The sequence below is a fragment of the Triticum dicoccoides genome, chromosome 7A (assembly GCF_002162155.2).
Source record: "Triticum dicoccoides isolate Atlit2015 ecotype Zavitan chromosome 7A, WEW_v2.0, whole genome shotgun sequence".
Classification (NCBI taxonomy): domain Eukaryota; kingdom Viridiplantae; phylum Streptophyta; class Magnoliopsida; order Poales; family Poaceae; genus Triticum; species Triticum dicoccoides.
In genome coordinates, this window is record NC_041392.1 from 90615665 (window position 1) to 90642373 (window position 26709).

The 26709-nt window shown below is 43.7% G+C and overlaps 1 protein-coding gene and 1 non-coding gene across 2 annotated transcripts in view; one reads left to right on the forward strand and one right to left on the reverse strand.

The window, feature by feature from the left end:
• The window catches only part of LOC119330990 (alpha-glucosidase 2-like), a 42654-nt gene extending 17968 nt beyond the window's left edge, over positions 1-24686 (forward strand). Inside the window, exons 2-22 of the mRNA XM_037604143.1 lie at positions 12141-12209; positions 12304-12441; positions 12705-12822; positions 13371-13453; positions 17484-17579; positions 17804-17972; positions 18055-18194; positions 18283-18369; positions 18467-18652; positions 19125-19292; positions 19771-19891; positions 21151-21220; positions 21463-21550; positions 21638-21758; positions 22055-22248; positions 22435-22543; positions 22649-22804; positions 23114-23216; positions 23352-23528; positions 24017-24162; positions 24304-24686. Of these exons, the coding sequence (XP_037460040.1) occupies positions 12141-12209; positions 12304-12441; positions 12705-12822; positions 13371-13453; positions 17484-17579; positions 17804-17972; positions 18055-18194; positions 18283-18369; positions 18467-18652; positions 19125-19292; positions 19771-19891; positions 21151-21220; positions 21463-21550; positions 21638-21758; positions 22055-22248; positions 22435-22543; positions 22649-22804; positions 23114-23216; positions 23352-23528; positions 24017-24162; positions 24304-24494 (2730 nt within the window). The 3' untranslated portion in view covers positions 24495-24686. The remainder of the gene's footprint in view (positions 1-12140; positions 12210-12303; positions 12442-12704; positions 12823-13370; positions 13454-17483; positions 17580-17803; positions 17973-18054; positions 18195-18282; positions 18370-18466; positions 18653-19124; positions 19293-19770; positions 19892-21150; positions 21221-21462; positions 21551-21637; positions 21759-22054; positions 22249-22434; positions 22544-22648; positions 22805-23113; positions 23217-23351; positions 23529-24016; positions 24163-24303) is intronic.
• A 215-nt stretch (positions 24687-24901) lies between these two features.
• LOC119334774 lies at positions 24902-25097 on the reverse strand. Its single transcript, XR_005161537.1, has one exon. It is a non-coding gene; the product is annotated as a U2 spliceosomal RNA (small nuclear RNA).
• Positions 25098-26709: the final 1612 nt, after the last annotated feature.

Consider the following 26709-nt stretch of genomic DNA (forward strand, 5'->3'; position numbering starts at 1 on the left):
GGATGAAGCGGCCCGGACCAACCTTACACGTACGCTTACGTGAGACCGGTTCCACCGACAAACATGCACTAGTTGCATAAGGTGGCTGGCGGGTGTCTGTCTCTCCCACTTTAGTCGGATCGGATTCGATGAAAAGGGTCCTTATGAAGGGTAAATAGCAATTGGCATATCACGTTGTGGTTCATGCGTAGGTAAGAAACGTTCTTGCTAGAAACCCATAGCAGCCACGTAAAACATGCAACAACAATTAGAGGACGTCTAACTTGTTTTTGCAGGGTATGCTATGTGATGTGATATGGCCAAAGGATGTGATGAATGATATATGTGATGTATGAGATTGATCATGTTCTTGTAATAGGATTCATGACTTGCATGTCGATGAGTATGACAACCGGCAGGAGCCATAGGAGTTGTCTTTATTTTTTTTTGTATGACCTGCGTGTCATTGAAGAACGCCATGTAAACTACTTTACTTTATTGCTAAACGCGTTAGTCATAGAAGTAGAAGTAGTCGTTGGCGTGACAACTTCATGAAGACACGATGATGGAGATCATGATGATGGAGATCATGGTGTCATGCCGGTGACAAGATGATCATGGAGCCCCGAAGATGGAGATCAATGGAGCTATATGATATTGGCCATATCATGTCACAACTATATAATTGCATGTGATGTTTATTATGTTTATGCATCTTATTTGCTTAGAACGACGGTAGTAAATAAGATGATCCCTCATTAAAATTTCAAGAAGTGTTCTCCCCTAACTGTGCACCGTTGCTACAGTTCGTCGTTTCGAAGCACCACGTGATGATCGGGTGTGATAGATTCTTACGTTCACATACAACGGGTGTAAGACAGTTTTACACAGCGAAAACACTTAGGGTTAACTTGACGAGCCTAGCATGTACAGACATGGCCTCGGAACACGGAGACCGAAAGGTCGAGCATAAGTCGTATAGAAGATACGATCAACATGAAGATGTTCACCGATGATGACTAGTCCGTCTCACGTGATGATCGGACACGACCTAGTTTGACTCGGATCATGTAATCACTTAGATGACTAGAGGGATGTCTATCTGAGTGGGAGTTCATAAGATGAACTTAATTATCCTGAACATAGTCAAAAGACCTTTTGCAAATTATGTCGTAGCTCGCGCTTTAGTTCTACTGTTTAGATATGTTCCTAGAGAAAATATAGTTGAAAGTTGATAGTAGCGATTATGCGATCAGTAGAAAGCTTATGTCCTTAATGCACTGCTTAGTGTGCTGAACCCCAAACGTCGTTTGTGGATGTTGCGAACATCGGACATACACGTTTTGATAACTACGTGATAGTTCAGTTAAATGATTTAAGTAGAGGCACCAAAGACGTTTTTCGAAACGTCGCGGAACATATGAGATGTTTCGAGGGCTGAAATTAGGATTTCAGGCTCGTGCCCACGTCAAGAGGTATAAGACCTCCGACGATTTTCTTAGCCTGCAAACTAAGGGAGAAAAGCTCAATCGTTGAGCTTGTGCTCAGATTGTCTGAGTGCAACAATCACTTGAATCGAGTGGGAGTTGATCTTCCAGATGAGATAGTGATGTTTCCCCAAAGTCATTGCCACCAAGCTGCTAGAGCTTCGTGATGAACTATAACATATCAAGGATAGAGATGATGATCCTTGAGGTATTCGCGTTGTTTGACATCGCGAAAGTAGAAATCAAGAAGGAGCATCAATTGTTGATGGTTGGTGAAACCACTAGTTTCAAGAAGGGCAAGGGCAAGAAGGGATACTTCATGAAACGGCAAATCAGCTGCTTCTCCAGTGAAGAAACCCGAGGTTGAACCCAAACCCGAGACTAAGTGCTTCTGTGATAAGGGGAACAACCACTGGAGCAGGATTACCCTGGATACTTGGTAGATGAGAAGGCTGGCAAGGTCGATAGAAGTATATTGGATATACATTATGTTAATGTGTACTTTACTAGTACTCCTAGTAGCACCAGGGTATTAGATACCGGTTCGGTTGCTAAGTGTTAGTAACTCGAAATAAAAGCTACGGAATAAAACGGAGACTAGCTAAAGGTGAGCTGACGATATGTGTTGGAAGTGTTTCCAAGTTTGATGTGATCAAACATCGCACCATCAAGATTAGTATTAAACCAGAATAATTATCATTTGGTGTTTGCGTTGAGCATAGACATGATTGGATTGTGTCTATCGCAATACGGTTATTCATTTAAGGAGAATAATGGTTACTCTATTTATTTGAATAATACCTTCGATGGTCATGCACCTAAAGGAATGGTTTATTGAATCTCGATCGTAGTGATACACATTTTCATGCCAAAAGATATAAGATAGTAATGATAGTACCACTTACTTGTGGCACTGCCATGTAAGTCATAATGGTATAAAACGCATGAAGAAGCTCCATGTTGATGGATCTTTGGACTCACTCGTTTTGAAAAGTTTGAGACATGCGAACCATGTCTAATTGGTGTATATGCATGAAGAAACTCCATGCAAATGGATCGTTTGGACTCACTTGATTTTGAATCACTTGAGATATGCAAATCATACCACATGGGCAAGATGACTGAAAAGCCTCGTTTTCAGTAAGATGGAACAAGATAGCAACTTGTTGGAAGTAACACATTTTGATGTGTGCAGTCCAATAAGTGCTGAGGCATGCAGTGAATATCGTTATGTTCTTACTTCACAGATGATTCGAGTAGATGTTAAGAATATTTACTTGATGAAACACAAGTCTGAATTATTGAATGGTTCAAGTAATTTCAGAGTGAAGTAGAAGATCATTGTGACAAGAGGATAAAATGTCTATGATATGATCATAGAGATGAATATCTGAGTTACGAGTTTTGGCACACAATTAAGACATTGTGGTAATTGTTTCACAATTAATACCGCCTGGAATACCATAGTGTGATGGTGTGTCCGAACATCATAGTTGCACCCTATTGGATATGATGCGTACCATGATTTCTCTTATCGAATTACCACTATCGTTCATGGGTTAGGCATTAGAGACAACCACATTCACTTTAATAGGGCACCACGTAATTCCGTTGAGATGACACCGTATGAATTATGGTTTAGAGAAACCTAAGTTGTCGTTTCTTAAAAGTTTGGGGCTGCGATGCTTATGTGAAAAAGTTTCAGGCTGATAAGCTCAAACCCAAAGCGGATAAATGCATCTTCATAGGACACCCAAAACAGTTGGGTATACCTCCTGTCTCAGATTCGAAAGCAATAAGGGATTGTTTCTAGAATCGGGTCCTTTCTCGAGGAAAAGTTTCTCTCGAAAGAATTGAGTGGGAGGATGGTGGAGACTTGATGAGGTTATTGAACCGTCACTTCAACAAGTATGTAGCAGGGCACATGAAGTTATTCCTATGGCACGTACACCAATTGAAGTGGAAGCTTATGATATTGATCATGAAACTTCGGATCAAGTCACTACCAAACCTCGTGGGATGACAAGGACGCGTACTACTTCAGAGTGGTACGGTGATCCTGTCTTGAAGGTCATGTTGCTAGACAACAATGAACCTACGAGCTATGGAGAAGCGATGGTGGGCCCGGATTCCAATAAATGGCTCGAGGCCATAAAATCCGAGAGAGGATCCATGTATTAGTACAGATGGATTTCAAAAGGAAGACGGACAATGATGGTAAATGTCACCATTAAGAAAGCTCGACTTGTCGTTAAGATGTTTTCCGACAAGTTCAAGGAGTTGACTACGATGAGATTTTCTCACTCGTAGCGATGCTAAGAGTCTGTTGGAATTATATTAGCGATTACTGCATTATTTATGAAATCTTGTAGATAGGATGTCAAAACATTGTTTCCTCGATGATTTTCTTGAGGAAAGGTTGTATGTGATACAACCGGAAGGTTTTGTCAATCCCGAAAGATGCTAATAAGTATGCAAAGCTCCAGCAATCCTTCTAAGGACTGGAGTGAGCATCTCGGAGTTGGAATGTATGCTTTGATGATGATCAAAGATTTTGGGTTTGTACAAAGTTTATGAGAAACTTGTATTTCCAAAGAAGTGAGTGGGAGCACTATAGAATTTCTGATGAGTATATGTTGTTGACATATTGATGATCAGAAATGATGTAGAATTTCTAGAAAGCATATAGGGTTATTTGAAAGGTGTTTTTCAATAGAAAACCTGGATTAAGCTACTTGAACATTGAGCATCAAGATCTATAAGGATAGATCAAAATGCTTAATAATACTTTCAAATGAGCACATACCTTGACATGATCTTGAAGGTGTTCAAGATGGACCAGTCAAAGAAGGAGTTCTTGCCTGAGTTGTAAGGTACGAATTAAGACTTAAAGCTCGACCACGGCAGAATAGAGAGAAAGGACGAAGGTCGTCCCCTATGCTTAAGACGTAGGCTCTTCAGTATGCTATGCTGTGTACCACACCTGAAGTGTGCCTTTCCATGAGTCAGTCAAGGGGTACAAGAGTAATCCAAGAATGGCTCACAGGACAGCGGTCAAAGTTATCCTTAGTAACTAGTGGACTAAGGAATTTTCTCGATTATGGAGGTGGTAAAAGAGTTCGTCGTAAAGGTTACGACGATGCAAGCTTGACACCTATCCGGATAGCTCTGAGTAGAGAGACCGGATACATATAATGGAGCAACAATTTAGAATAGCTCCAAGTAGAACAGTTATTTGGAATAGATCCAAATAGAACGTGGTAGCTGCATCTAGGAGATGACATAGAGATTTGTAAAGCACACACGGATCTGAAAGGTTCAGACCCGTTGACTAAAACCTCTCTCACAAGAAACATGATCAAACATAAAACTCATTGAGTGTTAATCACATAGTGATGTGAACTAGACTACTGACTCTAGTAAACTCTTGGGTATTAGTCACATGGTGATGTGACCTGTGAGTGTTAATCACATGGCGATGTGAACTAGATTATTGACTCTAGTGCAAGTGGGAGACTGTTGGAAATATGCCCTAGAGGCAATAATAAAAGTATTATTATTATATTTCCTTGTTCATGATAATTGTCTTTTATTCATGCTATAACTGTATTATCCGGAAATCGTAATACACGTGTGAATATATAGACCACAATATGTCCCTAGTGAGCCTCTAGTTGACTAGCTCGTTGTGATCAACAGATAGTCATGGTTTCCTGGCTATGGACATTGGATGTCGTTGATAACGGGATCACATCATTAGGAGAATGATGTGATGGACAAGACCCAATCCTAAGACTAGCACAAAAGATCGAGTAGTTCATTTGCTAGAGCTTTGCGAATGTCAAGTATCTCTTCCTTTGACCATGAGATCGTATAACTCCTGGATACCGTAGGAGTGCTTTGGGTGTATCAAACGTCACAACGTAACTGGGTGACTATAAAGGTGCACTACAGGTATCTCCGAAAGTATCTATTGTTTTATGCGGATCGAGACTGGGATTTGTCACTCCCTGTAAACGGAGAGGTATCTCTGGGCCCACTCGGTAGGACATCATCATATGCGCAATGTGACCAAGGAGTTGATCACGGGATGATGTGTTACGAAACGAGTAAAGAGACTTGCCGGTAAAGAGATTGAACAAGGTATCGGTATACCGACGATCGAATCTCGGGCAAGTAACATACCGATAGACAAAGGGAATTGAATACGGGATCGATTGAGTCCTTGACATCGTGGTTCATCCGATGAGATCATCGTGGAACATGTGGGAGCCATCATGGGTATCCAGATCCCGCTGTTGGTTATTGACCGGAGAACGTCTCGGTCATGTCTGCATGTCTCCCGAACCCGTAGGGTCTACACACTTAAGGTTCGATGACGTTAGGGTTATAAAGGAAGCTTGTATGTGGTTACCGAATGTTGTTCGGAGTCCCGGATGAGATCCCGGACGTCACGAGGAGTTCCGGAATGGTCCGGAGGTAAAGATTTATATATAGGAAGTCCTGTTTCGGCCATCGGGACAAGTTTCGGGGTCATCGGTATTGTACCGGGACCACCGGAAGGGTCCCGGGGGCCCACCGGGTGGGGCCACCTGCCCCGGGGGGCCACATGGGCTGTAGGGGGTGTGCCTTGGCCTACATGGGCCAAGGGCACCAGCCCCTAGAGGCCCATGCGCCAAGATAAAGGAAAAAGGGAAGAGTCCTAAAGGGGGAAGGCACCTCCGAGGTGCCTTGGGGAGGATGGACTCCTCCCCATCCTTAGCCGCACCCCTTCCTTGGAGGAGGGGGCAAGGCTGCGCCCTCCCCCTCTCCCTTGGCCCTATATATAGTGGGGAAAAGGAGGAGCAATCAGACCTAAGGCCTTTGGTTGCCTCCCTCTCCCTCCCGTGACACATCTCCTCTCCCGTAGGTGCTCGGCGAAGCCCTGCAGGATTGCCACGCTCCTCCACCACCACCACGCCGTTGTGCTGCTGTTGGATGGAGTCTTCCTCAACCTCTCCCTCTCTCCTTGCTGGATCAAGGCGTGGGAGACATCGTCGAGCTGTACGTGTGTTGAACGCGGAGGTGCCGTCCGTTCGGCACTTGATCATCGGTGATCTGAATCACGACGAGTACGACTCCATCAACCCCGTTCACTTGAACGCTTCCGCTTAGCGATCTACAAGGGTATGTAGATGCACTCTCTCCTTCTACTCGTTGCTGGTCTCTCCATAGATAGATCTTGGTGTTACGTAGGAAAATTTTTGAATTTCTGCTACGTTCCCCAACAGTTATCCCCCCTTTTTAGGGATCTTGATCTTATCCCTTCGCGATATGATCTTATTCCTTCTAAGGGGGGATCTTGGTGCGCCTTGACCAGGGGTGTGGGGCCTTGCCCCCACTACCCACGTCCATGTGGGTCCCCCCATGCAGGTGGGCCCCACTCCGGAACCTTCTAGAACCTTCCCGGTACAATACCGAAAAATCCCGAACATTTTCCGGTGGCCAAAATAGGACTTCCCATATATAAATCTTTACCTCCGGACCATTCCGGAACTCCTCGTGACGTCCGGGATCTCATCCGGGACTCCGAACAACATTCGGTAATCACATACAAACTTCCTTTATAACCCTAGCGTCATCGAACCTTAAGTGTGTAGACCCTACGGGTTCGGGAGACATGTAGACATGACCGAGACGTTCTCCGGTCAATAACCAACAGCGGGATCTGGATACCCATGATGGCTCCCACATGTTCCACGATGATCTCATCGGATGAACCACGATGTCAAGGACTTAATCAATCCCGTATTCAATTCCCTTTGTCTATCGGTATGTTACTTGCCCGAGATTCGATCGTCGGTATCCAATACCTTGTTCAATCTCGTTACCGGCAAGTCACTTTACTCATTCCGTAACACATCATCCCGTGATCAACTCCTTGGTCACATTGCACATATGATGATGTCCTACCGAGTGGGCCCAGAGATACCTCTCCGTTTACACGGAGTGACAAATCCCAGTCTCGATCCGCATAAAACAATAGATACTTTCGGAGATACCTGTAGTGCACCTTTATAGTCACCCAGTTACGTTGTGACGTTTGATACACCCAAAGCACTCCTACGGTATCCAGGAGTTACACGCTCTCATGGTCGAAGGAAGAGATACTTGACATTGGCAAAGCTCTAGCAAATGAACTACACGATCTTTTGTGCTAGTCTTAGGATTGGGTCTTGTCCATCACATCATTCTCCTAATGATGTGATCCCGTTATCAACGACATCCAATGTCCATAGCCAGGAAACCATGACTATCTGTTGATCACAACGAGCTAGTCAACTAGAGGCTCACTAGGGACATATTGTGGTCTATGTATTCACACGTGTATTACGATTTCCGGATAATACAGTTATAGCATGAATAAAAGACAATTATCATGAACAAGGAAATATAATAATAATACTTTTATTATTGCCTCTAGGGCATATTTCCAACAGTATGTACTCAGCTCCTTGCTATGGTTCCTCCACGTAAAGATGTCACCCTCGAAACCCAAATCATCAAGTTCACAAAACTCCAACACCTCCCGGAACCCATCCATCATGCCCTGAGAACGATCTGCTCCACCCACCTTCTCTATACCAGACAGGATTTCGTTAAAATCTCCAAGGCATAGCCACGGTCGATCCTGCTGATGTTGCTGCTTGAGAAGTCGTAGGGTTCTCCATGTTTCTTTTTTCCTTTCTGTAGCCGACTCCCCATAAACACCTGTCAACCGCCATATTGAGCCATCCTCTTCCTTCACGTCTACGTCAACATGTATCCTCCCATACGAACGAAGTGAAATATCGAGTCCCCGCCACCAGAACATTGCAACTCCCCGGCTACGACCCACCGGGTTCCAGGCGGATAAGTTAGCGAGCCCTAACTTCCACCGGAATCGATCCAACTCCTTCTCTGTGAGCCTCGTTTCCGCCAAAAACAGCACATCGGGATCCTCCGCCCTCCCCAACTCGAGGAGAGATTGAACTGCCGGGCCGTTCCCGAGCCCCCGGCAGTTCCAACTGATGATTTTTATTGTGCCCGGCGGGGCTGCTCGGACAGCCCGGCCGATATCTTGTCAACATTATTATTGTTGTTTGTTGTTCCCTCCTTGCATCCGCTCACAACCACTCCCCCTTCCATCAGCTTCCCTCTCTTCGCTTCCTCCTCCACCCCTACCTCGTCCTTCTCATGACATCTCTTCTGTCCCAGTACAAGCTCGCTGCTATGCCCTTCGCCCTGTTACTTTCATTCTTCCTGGGAAGCCGGTGGAACGTCCCCCCTTTTTATGGTTTTGTTTTCCGCCCACCTCCATCCTGCCCTCAGTGGCCGCCCGTGGCTGTGTTACTAGACCCTTCTCCTTTGCCTCCACTTTCTCCTTAGGGAGCGACACCTGTGATTTCTCCCTCAGATTGGCATGCTGCTCAAGTAAGGCCACCTCTTTCCCCTGGGGCGTGTTATCACATGTGATCGGAACCTATGCAGCAGCCTCATTCATATTCAACCTCCTCGGTTTTCCACCATGTGCAGGGTTGCTGGTCAACAACTTTGCAGGACTCGTGACTTCCTCTTCCCCCTCAGCTTTGCCTCCTTTCCCATCTCCCTCCCGAGCGCCCTCCTTCCTCCAAGATAAGCTGTCGCTGCCACTCCCACTCCCCGATCTTCCTCCCGCACGGCTATACCCATACTGCCGAAAACCTCCTGCACTACCTCCCCTTCCCTTACAACTGCGGTCTTCCTCATGTGCAAACCTCCTCTTCCCCATATCTGCTCTAAGCCAAGGGCCAAATTGAGGGTCCTCACCTTTCTTCATCTTGATAGAGCACTCCTTGGCCACGTGTCCGATGAAGCCGCATGTGTAACAAAAGTCAGGCAAGAACTCATATTCGAAGCGGCACCAGAGACCTTCTTCCTCCTCTCCCTCCTTCCCATGAATACTCATATCCTTCTTTCTCTTCTGTGGTTCCTTCTCATCCTCATCATCTAGGGTAAACCCTCTCATGATTGGCTTCTCTATGTTCATCCTGATTTTCACCCGTAAGAATTTGCCAATTGCTCTCCCATCCGCACCAGCATCCACTTCAACAAATCGCCCAATGATGTTGCCTATTTCCTCCGCTGTGGCTTCATTCATCATACCGAGAGGGAGACTGAAGATTCTCACCCATATAGGGATGTCATTGAAGTCATAGTCCTCTATTCTCTTGCTTGGATCATAGTCCTCCACCACAACAAGATCCTTATCAAACATCCATGGCCCGTCCTCAAGTGCCTTCCGCTTACCAGACTCCTGTTTGAATGTGAACACAAACCTGTTATCCCCCGCCTCCTTGCAGTCAATTCCTTTTATCGGGCACCAGATCCGCCCCAAGGAGAGGCAGATCGCATCTGGATGAGCCGGCTTCTCGGACACCACTCTCCCCACCGCCTGAAACTCCGATCCCTTCCCTTTCTCCTTTCCCCCCAGTCGGATCTTGACCCCTTTCCTCTCTTCCTCCGACAGCTTGAGACTCCTCAACATCCCTGCTACTCCCTCCATCTACCTCCTGTCGGCCAATGGCCGCTGCCGGGCACCTCCTAGGGTTTTGGTGTCTTACGACCGTGCGCCCTAGGGAGCACACAGAAGGTTTTGGTGGAGGGGTTACGACGAGGCTCGCTTGGATGCGACAGACGAACAAAATCGATCAAGGTCAGGGAGATGGCGATCGATCACAAACGAGAGCTATGGGTGAGGAAGTACGTCCGAAACCCTAATCGCCTCCGCAATCGACGGAGCGATACGCGAACCGCCACCAGGTGGGACGGACCATCTTTGATTGCTAGCTGCTGGGCGGAAATCATTTTTTTGTGGGGTACACTTGTTTTTGCTTTCTTGGATTGCATTAAGGGTCACACAGGGTAGATCTTGGCACGAAGTAGGTGATCTTCTTAACTTCGCAAACTGCTGGGTTTTTCAAGTGATCCTAACCATATAGAAGGCACACATCCTCTAAAGTAACCAGAACCTTTACAAGTCACTTGGTTTGAGCCCTCATTAGAGAGAAGAACCATAGATCTCTCTCTCTCTCTCTCTCTCTCTCTCTCTCTCTCGCTCTCTCTCTCGCGCGCGCGTGCTCAAGGAATCCACGCAAGGATGGAGTGGAGCAAAGAGAGTGAGCACAGTGAATTGAATGTGTTCCCTGTCTGCCAAGGGTCTCAAAAGCCTCACCCTCTCAAGCGGTGGGGTTTGATTATATAGGCAGGCCTCAATCTGACCGTTGGACGAAAAAAGCAACGTCCCCAAAAGTTTCATACATGTTCAAACCTTGAATGGTCCGGCAGGAAAATGGCTCCCGAAAGAATAGCAGTAACACCCTGAGATACTAAGCGGTCCAGAGACCTCTAGAACCACGGTTAGCATGATGGTACCGAACATGAACACTCAAGGTTTCATACAACAACTGCATGTCTCTTTCTATGACAAAGATACATCACTCGGTAGTACAAGACTAGTTTCTCTTAGAAGTTCCAGATCTAAAAGGGCACCACGTGAAATGGACAGACTGGAAACATCTAAGCCCATGTTCTACACCAATACCACTCGGATGTTTTGGACCGATATTGGAACTGCTCTGCAACAACCCTTTCAGAATCAGAGATATTGGACACCATCCATCCGGAGGTATCACCCTTAATACAACATTGTCTGAACCAAACAAGAGTCCAGTAGTTATAGGAACCAAACTCGATAGTTCCAGATATACACTTAGGATTTCTCACCAGCTCTGTTCTCACTAGGATTAGAGGTATGTGCCGATTGGTTCTTAGGATTTCTCACTAGCTCTATTCTTACTAGGATTATAGGTATGTGCCGATTGGTATGATAGTTTCAGAGATGTATGCAATATGGAGAACCGGGAATTTTTCATTGGAAAGTTTGAGGGATATATTGCATGTTTGGCAATGTGATCATCCTTAATTTAAGTGCAAGTGCCCCTCTTTATAGTACGATTGTTCAAAAGACTCGATGTGGAAATTGTTCCACTACAAGCCTATAATAATTTGTAACTACAACTTGTCTTCATGTTTCTCGTTTTTAGGGGTCACCATTGATTCTTTTTAACTAACACATGGACTAAATCTGAAATATCTCAATAAAAACATTAGTCTTGTATTTATCACATCATTAATCAATCATAACCCATTAGAAATTCTAGGTGCACTTTCACATATCAGTAGGTTGACCTTAACATGTGACCGAACCTGAACTTTGTCGGTGTACGACAACCTTACAAGGCCCCCGCACACACTCCACACTTATATTTCATCACAATCCCTAACCATCAACACCCTTTAATATCTAGGTGTCTCAATTACGACAACAAAGTTGGGCCTATGTGGTAATCACTGAAAGAATATTACATCATAAATGTTTTATCATTCTCCGACCACATTGTGAACATTCAATGTAATGTAGTCCCGTTACTTTGTTTTGCATTATAATGATTTTTAAAGATGATAAAGTCAATAAACACTAGTAGTGTTGCCTTAACCTTGATCGGTCTACTGCCCTAAAATTGTTATTTGGGTTTTTGTCTCTACATCTTTAACAAATAATGTGGCTCAAAAACTAAGTTTACATAGGCTTACATCAATATATATCCTTAGCAGCTTCCTTATGGGACATCTTTCTACGGCACAGGAGAAGCAAGTGGCCCACTTGAACGAACCGGGAAACGAGTAAGCATGATATATGTTGTTATGTTTTATGTTGCTAATTTCTTAGCTAATATTTGATTGACCTCTTATTGTATCTCTCTTTGATCTCCATTAGGTTTTCACCTGGAACACAGATGCATGGGGATACGGGTCAGGAACCACTTCACTATATCAATCACACCCTTGGGTGTTGTCCATCCTCCCAGATGGAAAGAGCCTCGGTGTCCTAGCTGATACCACACGCCGTTGTGAGGTAGTAACTTTATTTAACTTTTCCAACACACCCGTCTAGAAGATCAATTGTTTAAGTAATTCTCGATCACGAAACATATGAAATTTGTTGTTTGTGATAATATTTTTCTATATAATAGTAGCTAACACGGTCCAATTCCATTGGCTATTTCTTCAGTATTGCACCTTATAGTCATAGCTAGGTACATCCTACATATATAGGAGATGTATGTTTTCATTGAGCTGATGGGCGTTTCTTTAACCAACAACCGTATTCTATTACAGATTGACTTGAGACAAGAATCTACTATAAAGTTTGCTGCCCTATCTGCTTATCCTATCATTACTTTTGGGCCATTTGATACACCGGCCCAAGTGGTGGCATCCTTGTCTCATGCGATTGGTATTTTTTTCTCATAACATCTCTTCCAGTATTGATATCTAGTGTTCACACTCTTGAAATTCTAAAACGTAAAATATGTTTGTCAAATTTTAATCTTGTACATACTATATACAGTGAAGTTGCATATACCTGCCTTGTATGAGAACATGTTTCTCTCATTTGGAATATCTAATTCTATTATGATTAATTTGCAATCTAGTTAATGTTATTGTACATGTTTAACAAAATATTTGTCTCTCAATTCATCTATGGTTCGAGATTCAAGGCATTTAAAGAGAGCTTTGTATCTTGAGCAATGATGTTGTGCAAAATTTTAGTGTCACAATAGGGTGTTCATGTCTGGATATTTGCTATGTTATCGTGCCTGGAGTTTTTTTATTCTACGAACAATCATGACATGTATAAGAGTGACTAAGACAACATCTTGCTTCTTCTTCGTGACTACATCCATGTCCAATTGGCCATGAGAAGAACACAAAGCAACTTAGATGCTAATATATGTTATGTAACCTGTTGTCCACTTAATGCACACACTTTTTCTATTATAGGAACTGTGTCCATGCCTTCAAAATGGGCTCTCGGCTATCATCAATGTCGCTTTAGCTACAAGTCTTCTGAGAGAGTCCTTGAGGTATCTTGTAAAGGAAGTATATGCTGCATCAATTCGTTCACTTTACTTATGATGAATAGAGCGGCAGTTTGTTAAAGCAATTTTAGTTCAGTATGTTATTGTGTAAGCTAGTGTGTAATTTGTTCAAGAAATTCAAGTTTACTATGTTACACGTAATCTAAAGAAAAGGCTAATATGAACTAAGATCATCACCAACAGTTGCCCTACCCCGTAATTTTTTTTTTCTAATTTAAGGGGAGTTGGGCCGAAAAACATGCTCCAGCAGTTCTCATAAATCATCAACCTGAAAAAAAATTTATGAAACACCCTATAATCAGCCCAACTCCCCAAGGGAGAATGAGCTTCCTGTATAATTTTCCCTAAACGTGGCGGGAGTCAACTGCTGAAAAATCAGCTCCCGCGCACGCCCGTCTCCTCATGCCGTCGGCCATCTACGTCGTGCCGCCGCCCGGGGCTGTCCCCCCACCGAGTGTCGCTGATCAGCGCGTCCCTGCGGTGGCCCGACTCCTGCCTCTCAACGGCCGACGACCAACAGCCGCTGCTTGTGCCACCCCATGCCAGTCGGCTTCCTCTCATCGTCGGCAGCCGCCCGTCCCCCTCCCCGCTTCAGCCAACCTCCTCCCGTGTGTGATCATTGTTGCTTCACCGGACCTTCCTCTCATTGTCGGTCGACCATTGTTTTCTTTTGTTCCCAAGGTGTTTAATGATTCTCTCATCCAATTTTTTTACGTATCAAAGAATTCCTCCTTTTTTAAACACGGTACAAACGCAAGCGCTCATACATATGCGCATACGCGCACCCCTATGAACGCACACATGCACACCCTACCTCTATGAGCACCTTCGACTGAGCCGACATACCATTTTGAGATTTACGACGTCACCGTAGGCGCCTCGTCATCGACGGAAACGTCTCCTCCCACTGAAAGCCTATCATCGGAAAACCTGAAATTAATTCAGGAATAATTCGAGCACCAGGACTTCAATCCTGATGGGCTGGGGATACCACTGTCCCTCTAATCATCCAACCACAGGAATTGTGTGATTTTGCCTTGTAGATGAATTACTATTTGATAGAATTGACATGCATATGCCATTTACACATTAATTTGAAGATAAATGGGAAAACCAGATTATATGGAAATATTTTTATGGGACTGCAAAACCAGCTCATCGTGTCAACCACCCCTAAATTATATGGACACCCCGTAAAATCATATTTAAGAAGAGTTCTTTTATGAAACTGACAACCAACAACTCACCCTATCTATATCTATACCTAATAATAAAGTCATTAGCGCTTCTCGCGGTACGTCACATAAATTGCTCCTAAAGTTGCAAAATATTACCCACTGATGGTACCTATAAGTGACAAAAAACGTTCCACACAAGGAATCCCTCGCCTAGGCCGGCCCAAGGAGTAGGGACCCCTATACTGCGCTCTGCATTCTAGGAGAAGACACAGCGTACCCATTTGGGCTGGCCATGTGCGGGCGGCCTGTTTTTAAATATCTTTTTTATTTTTTATTTTCCATTTTCGTTTTTTCTCCTATAAATAATTTGGTACTTCAAAAAAGTTTCAAAAATTTTAAGAAAGAGATTTTCAAGTAAAATGTTCAATAAATCATAAAATATTTGTGGATTAAGAAAATATTTGTATTTTTTCTTAAAATGTTCACATATTACAAAAATGTTTGCAATTTTGAAAAGCAATGTTAGGAAATAAAAAAAATGTTCATGATTTTTATAAAAGTTCGTGTATTAAAAAATGTTAATTAAATTGAACAAAATATTCATCAAAATGTTATCGGTGATGCGAAAGAGTGTTGTCATGGCCTTTGAAATTATGATTTTTGTTTTTTTGGTTGCAACGCACGGACCCTTTTACTAGTGGACTCTAGAAAAAGTGTCTCGTTACAGCCGCTTGGGTAAGATGAATCGCACACAGCCGCTGTCTAGCATTTGGTAAATTTTAGTTCAAAAGAAGCATCGAAAAGTGAGGTCTACTTTATGTTTATTTTAAATCTAACGGACAAACAAATCACAAATGGAGTTAAGCATTTTTAACTTAGTCATATTCAAGTGCCAAGTTTTTGTTAGCATCAGTACAGACATAAGCACTCATATACACGCGCATACACTCACCCTTATGAACGCACACACGCACACCCTACTCCTATGAGCACCTCCGAGAGACTGAGCCGGCATATCATTTTAAGATTTACGAAGTCACCATAGGCGCCTCGTCGTCGACGGAAACGTCTCCTCCCACTGAAAGCGCATCGCCGAAAATCCTGAAATAAATCAACCCTGGTGGGTTGGGGATACCACTGTCCACCTAACAACTCAACCACATGTTGATTCGCTATTCAAGTGACAAGTGAATACTAGACAGAAAGAATACCAGTAGTAGACAGAAAAAAAGAATACTAGACAGAAAGGAAGTAATAAATGAAAAAAAATCGGCAGTGTAGTTCGGTCCATCATCCTCGACTGAATTTCTATGTTTGCCCCTGCCTAATTTTGATTTAATCAAACCACGCCCGGCGAGAGCGAGACGCTGTTCCGCCACTGGCTTCGCCCTCGCGGCCGACGCGCCGCCGCTCGAGCTCAACGCAGAGGCCAGCGCTTAGCCTAGATCCAAGCAAGGCCGCCTCCCATCCCGCCGTCTCTCCCTGCTACCACCGCCACAACTACACACGAGTTCCAGAATCCACAGGAAATCCACGGCAAGCACAAGAATAGATGCTCAATCTTCAGGTCCAAAGTAGCATCTGCGCCTCCGTCTTCCCGATGGAGCAGATAACAGAGCACTTCCATGGCGATTAAGCCAATGCTGAGGCTCACATTGCCACCTAAGTACCTAACTTATGCCGTCGCCCAGATGCGACGCCCGCTTTGACAAGCCGTGGTCGCGGAGCGCTCTGCTCAGGCTTCCCTGTTTGGTCACGTATTGATTGGTTCGGTGACTTCAGTCGATTTGGATTGGCCCAAGATTGATGTGGCTTGGTACTTCGATTCTGTCCAAGCAAGGCAAGGGCAAAGTGGGAAACGCAGTTGGGGGGAAATGGGAAGAGAAGATGAAAGAATCCGAATTGGGGGAAATAGGTGAGGTGACACTTTTGTTGTGGCACAATCCTGATTTCAAGAAACTAGGTGGCATTCTTGTGATTGCTGCTATGTTTTGAAGTGGCATAGGTTGAAATCTTGCCTATTTTTTTTATCATAGCATGACGTACTCAAACTGACGAAGGAATTCCTCTGGTATGTGAATCTTTTCTGATTGGTGTTCGTACTGTTAGAGAGTGATATGAGTGAAGTTTGATGTGAAACAAGAGTAATGAACTTATTAAATGGGATTGCAAAGGGATAATTTGGTATGTAAAAAACAGGATTTAATCCCTCCTACAAATACTAATTAGTAAAATAATAAGGGCCAACACATAGAGTGAGGAGTAAATCCAGAAGACAGAAACCATAGACTAAAGCACATTACTAATAATGCCCTTAACAGAGAGTAGACCATAATGTTGGAAACCTTTTTTCACGTCTTAGGCATGTTGATGTTTTGTAACTCTTTTGTTTCAAGAGTTATATTCATAAGTATTCTATCTGAATGCAACCTGAGGATTAAGATTATGTAGTGTTACCATTCAAAAAAATGTAGTGTTGATATTTTTCATGCTGATACTTGTTACTTATTACTATGATAATTGATTAATTTTCCATTAGCTTTTCATAAAGGTCTCCTGATTCATAAGTGCTCTCTCAACTCTGAGGCTGAAGACTATGTAGTGTTGATATTTTCCTGTTGATACTTAGTTACTTATTACTATGATAATTGATTAATTTTCCATTAGCTTTTCATAAAGGTCTCCTGATTCATAAGTGCTCTCTCAACTCTGATGCTGAAGACTATGTAGTGTTGATATTTTCCTGTTGATACTTTGTTACTTATTACTTCCAGAGGAGGCTTAAAAATATGCTAGTGATGATATTTCACTGTTGTACTTACTTAGTCCTTTCACAGGTTATTAGAACATTTAGAGAGAAAGGCATTCCTTGTGATGTGGTTTGGATGGATATTGACTACATGGATGGTTTTAGATGCTTCACATTTGACAATGTAAGTACTTTTCTACGATAGTTGCTACATGGAAGTAGCATGCTTAAAATGTATATTGCTTCATAATGTCATATAGAGCCTCCCTTTTTTCCAGACTATTATTGTCTACTCAAAAAATCCGTCTATTTTAGACAAATTCTATAGTCTATATAAGTGTCATTCTAAGTGCATCGAGACAAGTTTCCTCCATGACAATGATTTTGTCTGAACTTGATATGTTCCAGAACCATTTCCCTGATCCAAAATCTATGGTTGATGATCTACATTCCATCGGTTGTAAATCAATCTGGATGCTTGACCCGGGAATAAAGGAAGAGAAGGGTTACTTTGTGTATGAAAGTGGTTCAGAAAATGATGTGTGGATTAAAAAGGCAGATGGTAGCCCATTCATTGGTATGTTTCACTGACTTAAATGAGCCCCTTGTCATCTTACTGATTTTACCAGTGGAACATGCCTAATGTCCTATAATTCCAGGGGAAGTATGGCCTGGTGACTGTGTTTTCCCGGATTTCACCAGTGAAAGAATCCGCACATGGTGGGCTAGATTAGTAAGGGATTTCATCTCCAACGGTGTTGATGGAATATGGAATGATATGAACGAGCCTGCTATGACAGTATATGCTCTTATCACAATTCATTTGTTCTGTGCCATCTTATTTTATATTTCCGTATGCAAATGGAAGTGATGGTGTCAACGTGCAGACTACTACTAAAACAATGCCTGAGAGCAATATACATAGAGGAGATGCTGATATTGGTGGTGTCCAGAATCATTCTTACTATCATAATGTAATGTCTCTATCGCTTTGGCAATAAAAAGAAACTGGCAATGGAACAGAAACAAGTTTTTCATATGTGATCATGCTTTAATGTTTATGATTTTCAGGTTTATGGAATGCTGATGGCAAGATCTACTTATGAAGGAATGGTGATGTCCAATACAGAAAAGCGACCATTCGTTCTTACACGAGCTGGTTTTATAGGAAGCCAAAGATATGCTGCAACATGGACTGGTGATAATCTCTCGAATTGGGAGCATTTGCACATGAGTCTATCAATGGTTCTTCAGTTGGTATGTAAATTATTTCTTCAAGTCCAAGATAGCCAACCCCCCTCCCTCTCCTCCCTGAAATGTATCAAGCACCAAGTCATTTACTTTGTACTAAATCAGTGACAGTTAGTATGGATCAGAGGGAGTACCATTTTTTACCCAATTCAACTTAAAACATAAGTGTATTCAATTGTTTGAATCCATTAATCCTGTGATTTGATTGTACCGTGATCACAACCTTGTGATCTTAAAGCAACGTTCTTGATCGCATTACTGCTGTGGACCATTGGTACCTGTATTAGTTACAAGTTTATGTTGTTCTTTAAATTTTACTTCCATTGCAACTCTGCAAGCTTGTTTCTTGTTTCTGATTACTTCAAGCAAATCATTCTCAATATGTTGACATCAAAAAATTAAAACCATCATATTGTCCATTACTAGGTATGATAATCATACATTTCTAGGAATCAATAATGTGGTTATATCCAATCAGGGTTTGAGTGGTCAGCCACTGTCGGGTCCTGATATTGGTGGGTTTGCTGGAAATGCTACTCCAAGACTTTTTGGAAGATGGATGGGAGTGGGTGCGTTGTTTCCTTTCTCACGTGGCCATTCTGAAGCTGGAACCGTCGATCATGAGCCATGGTCCTTTGGTGAAGAGGTACTGTTTGTGTGTTTCATGTCCCTCATCCACACTGTGTACGCACACAAACAAAACCTAGTTGCAGTCCTAGAAGCTTCATTGTCTTTGCTTGTTTCTTATATGCTACATTTTGATACATAAGGTGTTAGTATATCCATTTTTTCTTAGTTTACAAGTCAAATCTACAGGAGAGCTTTCTTGTTCATGAGATAAGCATACATTTCATACAACATTTCCTCCATTTCATTATGCAAATCATGTAGCCAGACAAATGATTTATTGTTTATGCACTCTGAGGACAACTCTTTTCCCTTCCTAAAATTTGTTACTACTGTGCATATATTACGAAGAACCCTTTTCATTTAGTATTATATTGTGTTGACGTTTTGCGTAATCTAATTTATTTATACATTAGGATCCTCCAATGCTTTTTAGCGTTGTCAATTTCTTAATAGAGATACCACTGGCTATTTCTAACAGCTAATGCATATTTCAGTGTGAGGAAGTTTGTCGTCTCGCGCTACTAAGACGGTATCGGCTACTGCTACACATCTACACTCTGTTTTATGTTTCACATAAGAAGGGTACTCCAGTTGCTGCGCCACTTCTCTTTGCTGGTAATAATGTCTGTCTTACTATTCACTAAAATATATTGTAGTGGCAGAGAAACATAGTCTAAGTTGGCTGTAGATTTTAGGAATAAATGGGATGTAGCAAAACATGTCCGCATCTTTTGTCTTTTCTTGGTGCACATCTATAAAACGAAGATCGGTGGTTGCACTACTATGACAAGGGCATGTTTGGAAGTTGGAACACAGTAATTTCACATAAAGTTTGCCGGAAATAGTGTTGTTCCTATATGAAACCTGCAAAATTCCCATCTAAACAGGCTCTAAAAGCATCTCCAACAGACGCTCAAAAAAGCGACGCGTTAAAATAATTTTACAGCGCCATTTTAGTAATTTTAGCGCGCCGTGGCCGATTCAGTCCAGCAGACGCACAAAAAGATAGCGCGTAGCGGACGGCGCGCAGCGGTCCAGCAGATGCACTAAAAAAAATAAAGCGTCACAAATATATCTACAACAAACAGGTCCCTAACATTTACAGATAAATCCATCTGACCAAAACAAAAACGCAATTAGCTCCCCTTGAAATCGCCGGCCACCGTACGCGAGCTAGCTTGATGCACAAACACGAGCTAGCTAGCTTGGCTTCCCTATCAGCTGGCTTGCAATCGATCGACCGCAAGCTCCGCATGCAACGCTAGCCTTCGGCCACAGGGAGGCTGCGAGCAGAGAGGCAACGGCGGCTCCCGGCCGGCATGCGCTCCCGGCCGGCGAACTCGAGGCGGCAAGCTCCAGCCGGCGAGCAGAAGGGCAGTGGTGGCTCCGCCCCATGCCGGGAAGAGCAGATAACGAGCACACAGAGGAATGGCGCTGGCCGGCGGCCGGCGGCGGCGAGCTGCAGGAAATGGCGGAACGAGCAGAGGGAGCGAAGCGGAGCGGAGCAGCTGGTCTTCGCGCGTCATTGTCCAGCGCGCTGTACGCCGCGCAGCAAATATCCCGCGTGTGATGCAGAAATTCCCAGCGCGCCGGTTGGATTTTACAGCGTGCTGGCTTTTGCAGCGTCTGCTGGAGATGCTCCGCGCGCTAAATTAGCGATTTTTACAGCGCGGACTACTTTTAGCGCCTCTGTTGGAGATGCTCTAAGAAATAACAAAGGCTCTAAGAAATAACAATCATTGAATGTTATGATTCAGGACTAGACAAGGAAAAAGTATTTATGTTCTTCCTTGCTGGTGTGCCAGATAGTAGATAGTCTTCTTTGGATGAATTTTGTTCTGTAATACAAAATCTTGTTCATTACTTTGTTGTAGACCCACAAGACACAGAACTGAGGAAAATCGAGACTTCGTTTCTCCTGGGGCCACTTTTAGTTTGTGCAAGGTAATGGTATCACATCAATGAGGCCACAACGTACCTCCTGCTTCGTTATCTTGGAAATGAAGATTTTCTTGTGTGTTAGTAGAATTTTATGCATAATGCCATTATGTTCTTCACCCTTGACTGAAAAATGTAAATTTTCTGTCATCCCTTTAAACGTAGAGAAATCAATGGCCACAATGATGCACCACCTGTATATTTTTCTACGCTTCTATGTGACATCAAAACTTCCGGTCTTTTGGCAGCACTTTACCTGATAAAGGAGCTCATGAATGTGCACATAAGTTACCAAATGGCATTTGGTTACCTTTTGATTTTGGAGATTCCCACCCCGTAAGTTGGTTGGTCAACTTTTATTGTGCTGCCTACAAAGCTATTCTGGAACTAATTTTTATTTATTTCTGACTGATGATAATATAGGATCTCCCAGTGTTGTATTTAAGAGGTGGAGCAATTCTTCCTGTAGGCCTTCCTATTCAGCATGTTGGTGAAGCAAGTTTAGGGGACGATTTATCACTACTTGTTGCATTGGATGAAAATGGTGCGTTTCTGTAACTTTGCCTGGGGTAACTTGCATTTGTGATATGTGGTTTATCGGGAGGTGGTTATGTTTAACGAAATTCATAATTATACCCCTCTTATACCCTTTGTGAAGATCTGACCATGTTACCGTTAGTAATGTGTGATTTAGCAAGTACTCGCATGTGCTCAAACAAATAGAATAACAGAATTCTGCACTGGATTTTTAGCCAGTTTCCTGTGTTGAAGATACTCATTTAAGCATTGTCATATGGTGCACATACTTTCTGTTCTTCACCATGTCTGAATTTTTTACAGGTAAAGCTGAAGGTGTCTTGTTTGAGGATGCCGGCGATGGATACGGGTTCACACAGGGAGACTATCTGCTGACATATTATGTCGCCGAAGTCCACTCATCAGTGGTTTCTGTGAAAGTTCTGAAAACTGAAGGATCCTGGAAGAGACCAAAACGTAACTTAAACATAAGTATTTTGCTTGGTGGAGGTGCTATGGTGTGTAATACTATGTATACTTGTTGCCCTTTGTTTTACTCCCTCGGATCCATATTAATTGTCGCAGCTTTAATATAACTTCAGTACAAAGTTGTACTAAAGCTGTGACAATTAAGTTGGATCGGAGGGAGTATCACATTATATTTTCTGTTCTAAAGAATTTAATTATTATTTCTGTGAACTCAGATGAGTTCACGCGGTGTGGATGGCGAAGAGGTACATTTTATGATGCCTTCTGAGTTTGAAGTGTCCAGCTTGGTTGCAGCAAGTGAACTTGATCTCAAGGAACGTTTAGGTATCTATCTGTGGCTCTGTCATTTTACATTGGAAGAGCTCACTATAACTGGAGTTTTATTTGACTGAACTTGGACTGCTTTGGTATCTTGGGATGGTTGTACAGAGACAATTCGTCCTATACCTGATATGGATAAGCCATCGGGACAGGAAGGTGCTGATCTGTCAAAAACACTTATTATTTTGAAGAGTGGGGACTGGTTTCTTAAGATTGTACCATGGATTGGCGGCCGTATTATTTCGATGACTCATCTTCCTTCTGGTATGCTTCTTTGGTGCTGTATGATCAATGGACTTCTATTATTTTGTGATGTCTATGTATCAACACTTCAACAGTAGTAGGATATCTTGTTTGCTAAATAGAGAATTTCAAGGCAGTCTCTATTCTTGGAACCGTTATTGACATGCCAGTACATGTGGTGCAACAGGGTCTTGAAATTTCTTAGATGCTTTATAAATTGAGTAATGTGGATGCCGTTCGTCTATTTGCTTCATTGGTCGTAAATATATCCAAAAATTATTTTCTTATTAACTTAAGTATCACATGTACTTAATCTCTGGTTCTCTCTAGATTCCCAGTGGCTACATAGCAGGATTGAAATCCATGGTTATGAGGAGTACAGTAGGACTGAATATAGGTCTGCTGGCTGCACAGAAGAGTACAAGATCGTGAGGTAACGTAAATCATCATCGTAATACTGATTCCTATTTTTCATTTTTTTTATTGATATGCTTTGGCCTGTCAAGTGAGTAGTTTGTGTGGAGTTCTAGTTTTAGCCACAACAGTAACTGTTGATAGAAATGTGCAGGGGGCATTTGGAGCAATCATGCGTGGAGGAATCCAAAGTTTGCCTGGAAGGAGATATTGGGGGTGGACTGGTTCTTCAGCGCCACATATCTATTCTGACGGACAATCCCAAGATTGTCCAGATTGACTCTAGCATTGAAGCAAGAAGTGTTGGGCCTGGCTCTGGTGGATTCTCAAGGTGAGTGCTAGTAATTAAGATTCTTGTTAGGGGACAGAGTGATATCCTGCGCATCCACCTGGGAAAGTAACCTGAACCAAACCTTCATAGCAAAATGGCAGCTTGTCAAAAGATATGAGATTGTCTCATCGTCTTGATCACATAAGAGGCAAGCATGGTTGGATGGACACTTAGCCCAGTGGTTGGAACGCAGCTGTGCCTCCTAGCCGGCCTGGGTCTCGAACCCTGATTCCTCATATCTTCTATCTTCGACTTTTGAACCTAACAGTATTTGAGAAAAAAAAACTTTTGAACCTTAACAGTTTCTAGATCGATCATGATTTATGATTTGAAGCACGCTAATATGCCATTAAAATAACACGGTGACATCTCGAGTCCGGGCTAATGTCAACATGCTTTGTCCGATAGTAAGGTTCACTGAAATGCTTAAGACTTCTTCTGCCAGCCCTAATCATGACTCATCGATGTATATGTTTTCTCCTCTGAAGGTTGGTCTGTTTGCGAGTCCGTCCCACCTTTACGCTTCTACACCCAACTGAGGTAGTTGTTGCTTTCACGGCCATCAATGGTTCAAAACAAGAGATCTCTTTAGATTCCGGAGAAGTGACACTGGAGGGAGGCCTCCGACCGAACGGTAAATATGTGGCACTCTGCACAATGTTTCGAGTTTCTTGTTGCCTGACCAGCATCTTTTGGCTTGCCATCCTGGACATTTGTAACGTTTATGCTGATTCTTTAATCCACTCTCCGATCTTCTGGCAAACTCATTGATCAGGGGAGTGGACGCTGGTGGACAAGTGTTCAGGGCTGAGCATGGTAAACCGTTTCGATCACCGTCAGGTTAGCAAATGTTTGGTGCATTGGGGAACTAGTGATCTGAACATGGAGCTCTGGTCTGATGAGAGGCCAGTTTCGAAAGACACGCCGTTGAGGATCTGCCACCAGTATGAGGTGACACAAACATGAAACTCATTCCTAGGTACTCCCTCCAAAGTGGTGATCTAAACGCTCTTATATTTCTTTAGAGGGAGTATAATGTAACAAATGCTTTTAAAACTTGTGTCCGCTCATCGTGTTTAGTTCCCGATGACTTGTATGTAAATAATGTCATGACTGCTACTGCACATCTCTGGGATTGTTGGCCTCATTATTAGTTAAGCCATGGTCAGAATCTCTCCGAGATCTACGTTTTACAAAGTACAAACTCTGCTTTTCCTATATTAAGCCGTGGTCAGAATCTCTCCGAGATCTACGTTTTACAAAGTAAGCTAAGCAGCGTCCAGGCCTACAGCTAGTTGAGAGAAAAGGTGATTCTGTATTAGCTGCAACAAGTCAATTTTGGGATGACATTTAAACTTTCAAATTAGTTTTGGTTGGGGTGCGCCAGCCTGGGCTGTAGTGCAACGCCCAGGCGTCACCTGAGGGCTCTAGTGGCAAGCCACTATGATGGACCCTCCCCCATAAAAAATAAATTTAATATCATTGTGGGCACATGACCCACATATCAGATATTAAACTGATAAAAACAGATACTACACTTGATCTTAGCCAAAAGGCCGAGAAAGGTATGATTTGCAACGTCCCCTTCTCCCTCCTCTTATAGCTTCCTCTACCTCTTCTCCGCTCTCGGCCAGCGAGGTGGTACTAAACAAACGAAAGAACGGAGAGAGTCCCTGCTGCGCTCGGGCGACCAGCCAAGCCAGCGCGCGTCGCGTCTCTCGTTCGATTGGGCTTCAGAAGAGGCCCGGTAAGAGCACCACGGCCGCATATGCTTGCGCGGCCCAGTATTACCGGTACGTTTTTTTTTTCCGCTGTTCGTTTACTCGCTGCGTGGGTGGGACGACGCGTTGGGGATGGCCGACCTCAAAAGTGAACGGACCGAGCCGACGCCCGACAGCACACGAGCCCGTCGCGTTCTCGTTCCTCCTCCGGCTGCTTTCTCTTCTCCGAGTTGCAGCTCGTGGTGATCGATCGAGGTTGACGACAATGTACGGCGTCATGAAGGATCATGCGGTCGCGCTGGTGCAGGAAGACATCGCAGGCGACTACGCGGCCAAGCTCCAGCACTACGTGCACGTGCTCGACTGCTTTGCATTTTGCAAGCGCGCCTCATCTGGCACGTGACCTTCCAGGAACTCTCCAACTAAACATTTACTCGAATATGGAAATCATAAGATGATAAATTGAGAAGCTTTCTTAAGAAAATGCTTAAAGTAAATGCACTGCCAAACCCAGTCACGTTGCTGAGTAGGCTGGGGAGGGAGTGAAGTCTGTTTTAAATCTTCAGCTTGTAGAGCTCGTCGAAAATAAACCCTCACCTTGAAATCCCTGAAATTTGTACCCTGTATTCATGATCCTGGTCTAATCCCGACCCTCTCAATCAGTTTAAACCAATTTGGCACACCGGAAAAAAGACAATCCCAGTGAGATAACTTTCTACTCTCACTGATTAAGTGGACCCACGCGTCATAATCATCTTCGCGGTGGGAATGGATCAGAAGTGCTCCTGCGCTAGGAATGGATCAGAAGCGCTCCTGTATGTGCATGCGTACATGTACGCGTCTAGCCGGCGGCCAGAATCGGAGCAACTTGCTGCGTTGAGCATGTGTGTTCTGTTGTGTACTTGTGCATGGATTACCTCGGAAGGTGCTTGGCTCTAGTATTATTTGTGTCTCGTCGTATTGGACGGCGCGACAACAGATGCCGTTCGCTGCACTGACAAGACCAGCATGCGCACGCTGCGGTGAATTCCATTCCTCGCACTGGCAAGCCTTGCATCGTTCGCCTGCACTCCATGCACATACAAGCGCACTCCCAATTGGATGCTGTTGCGCGCGATGCCATGGTGCTCTAAGGAGGGCTCTAGATGAAGCCACTCATCATCGTGCACAGCCCAAGGTGTTAGTGTCGCCGGCGGCGTATCGGTTTGGGATGCAACTCACATTCAGTATTCATATCGACAGGTTACATATACATGGGTGTAGACAAAGCACAGCTCAACTAACCCCTACAATCTAGCTAATGAGCCGAGAGAGATTATGAGGAACGATCTGGGGGGTCTCAACTCCATGGAAGACAGTTGAACACGGCTCCGCTCCGCTCCCGAGCTCCCGCTCCGCTCCGCGCCGGAAGCCACCCGGCTCCGGCGGCCATCTCTCTCCGCCGTCCTCCACCCCGGAGG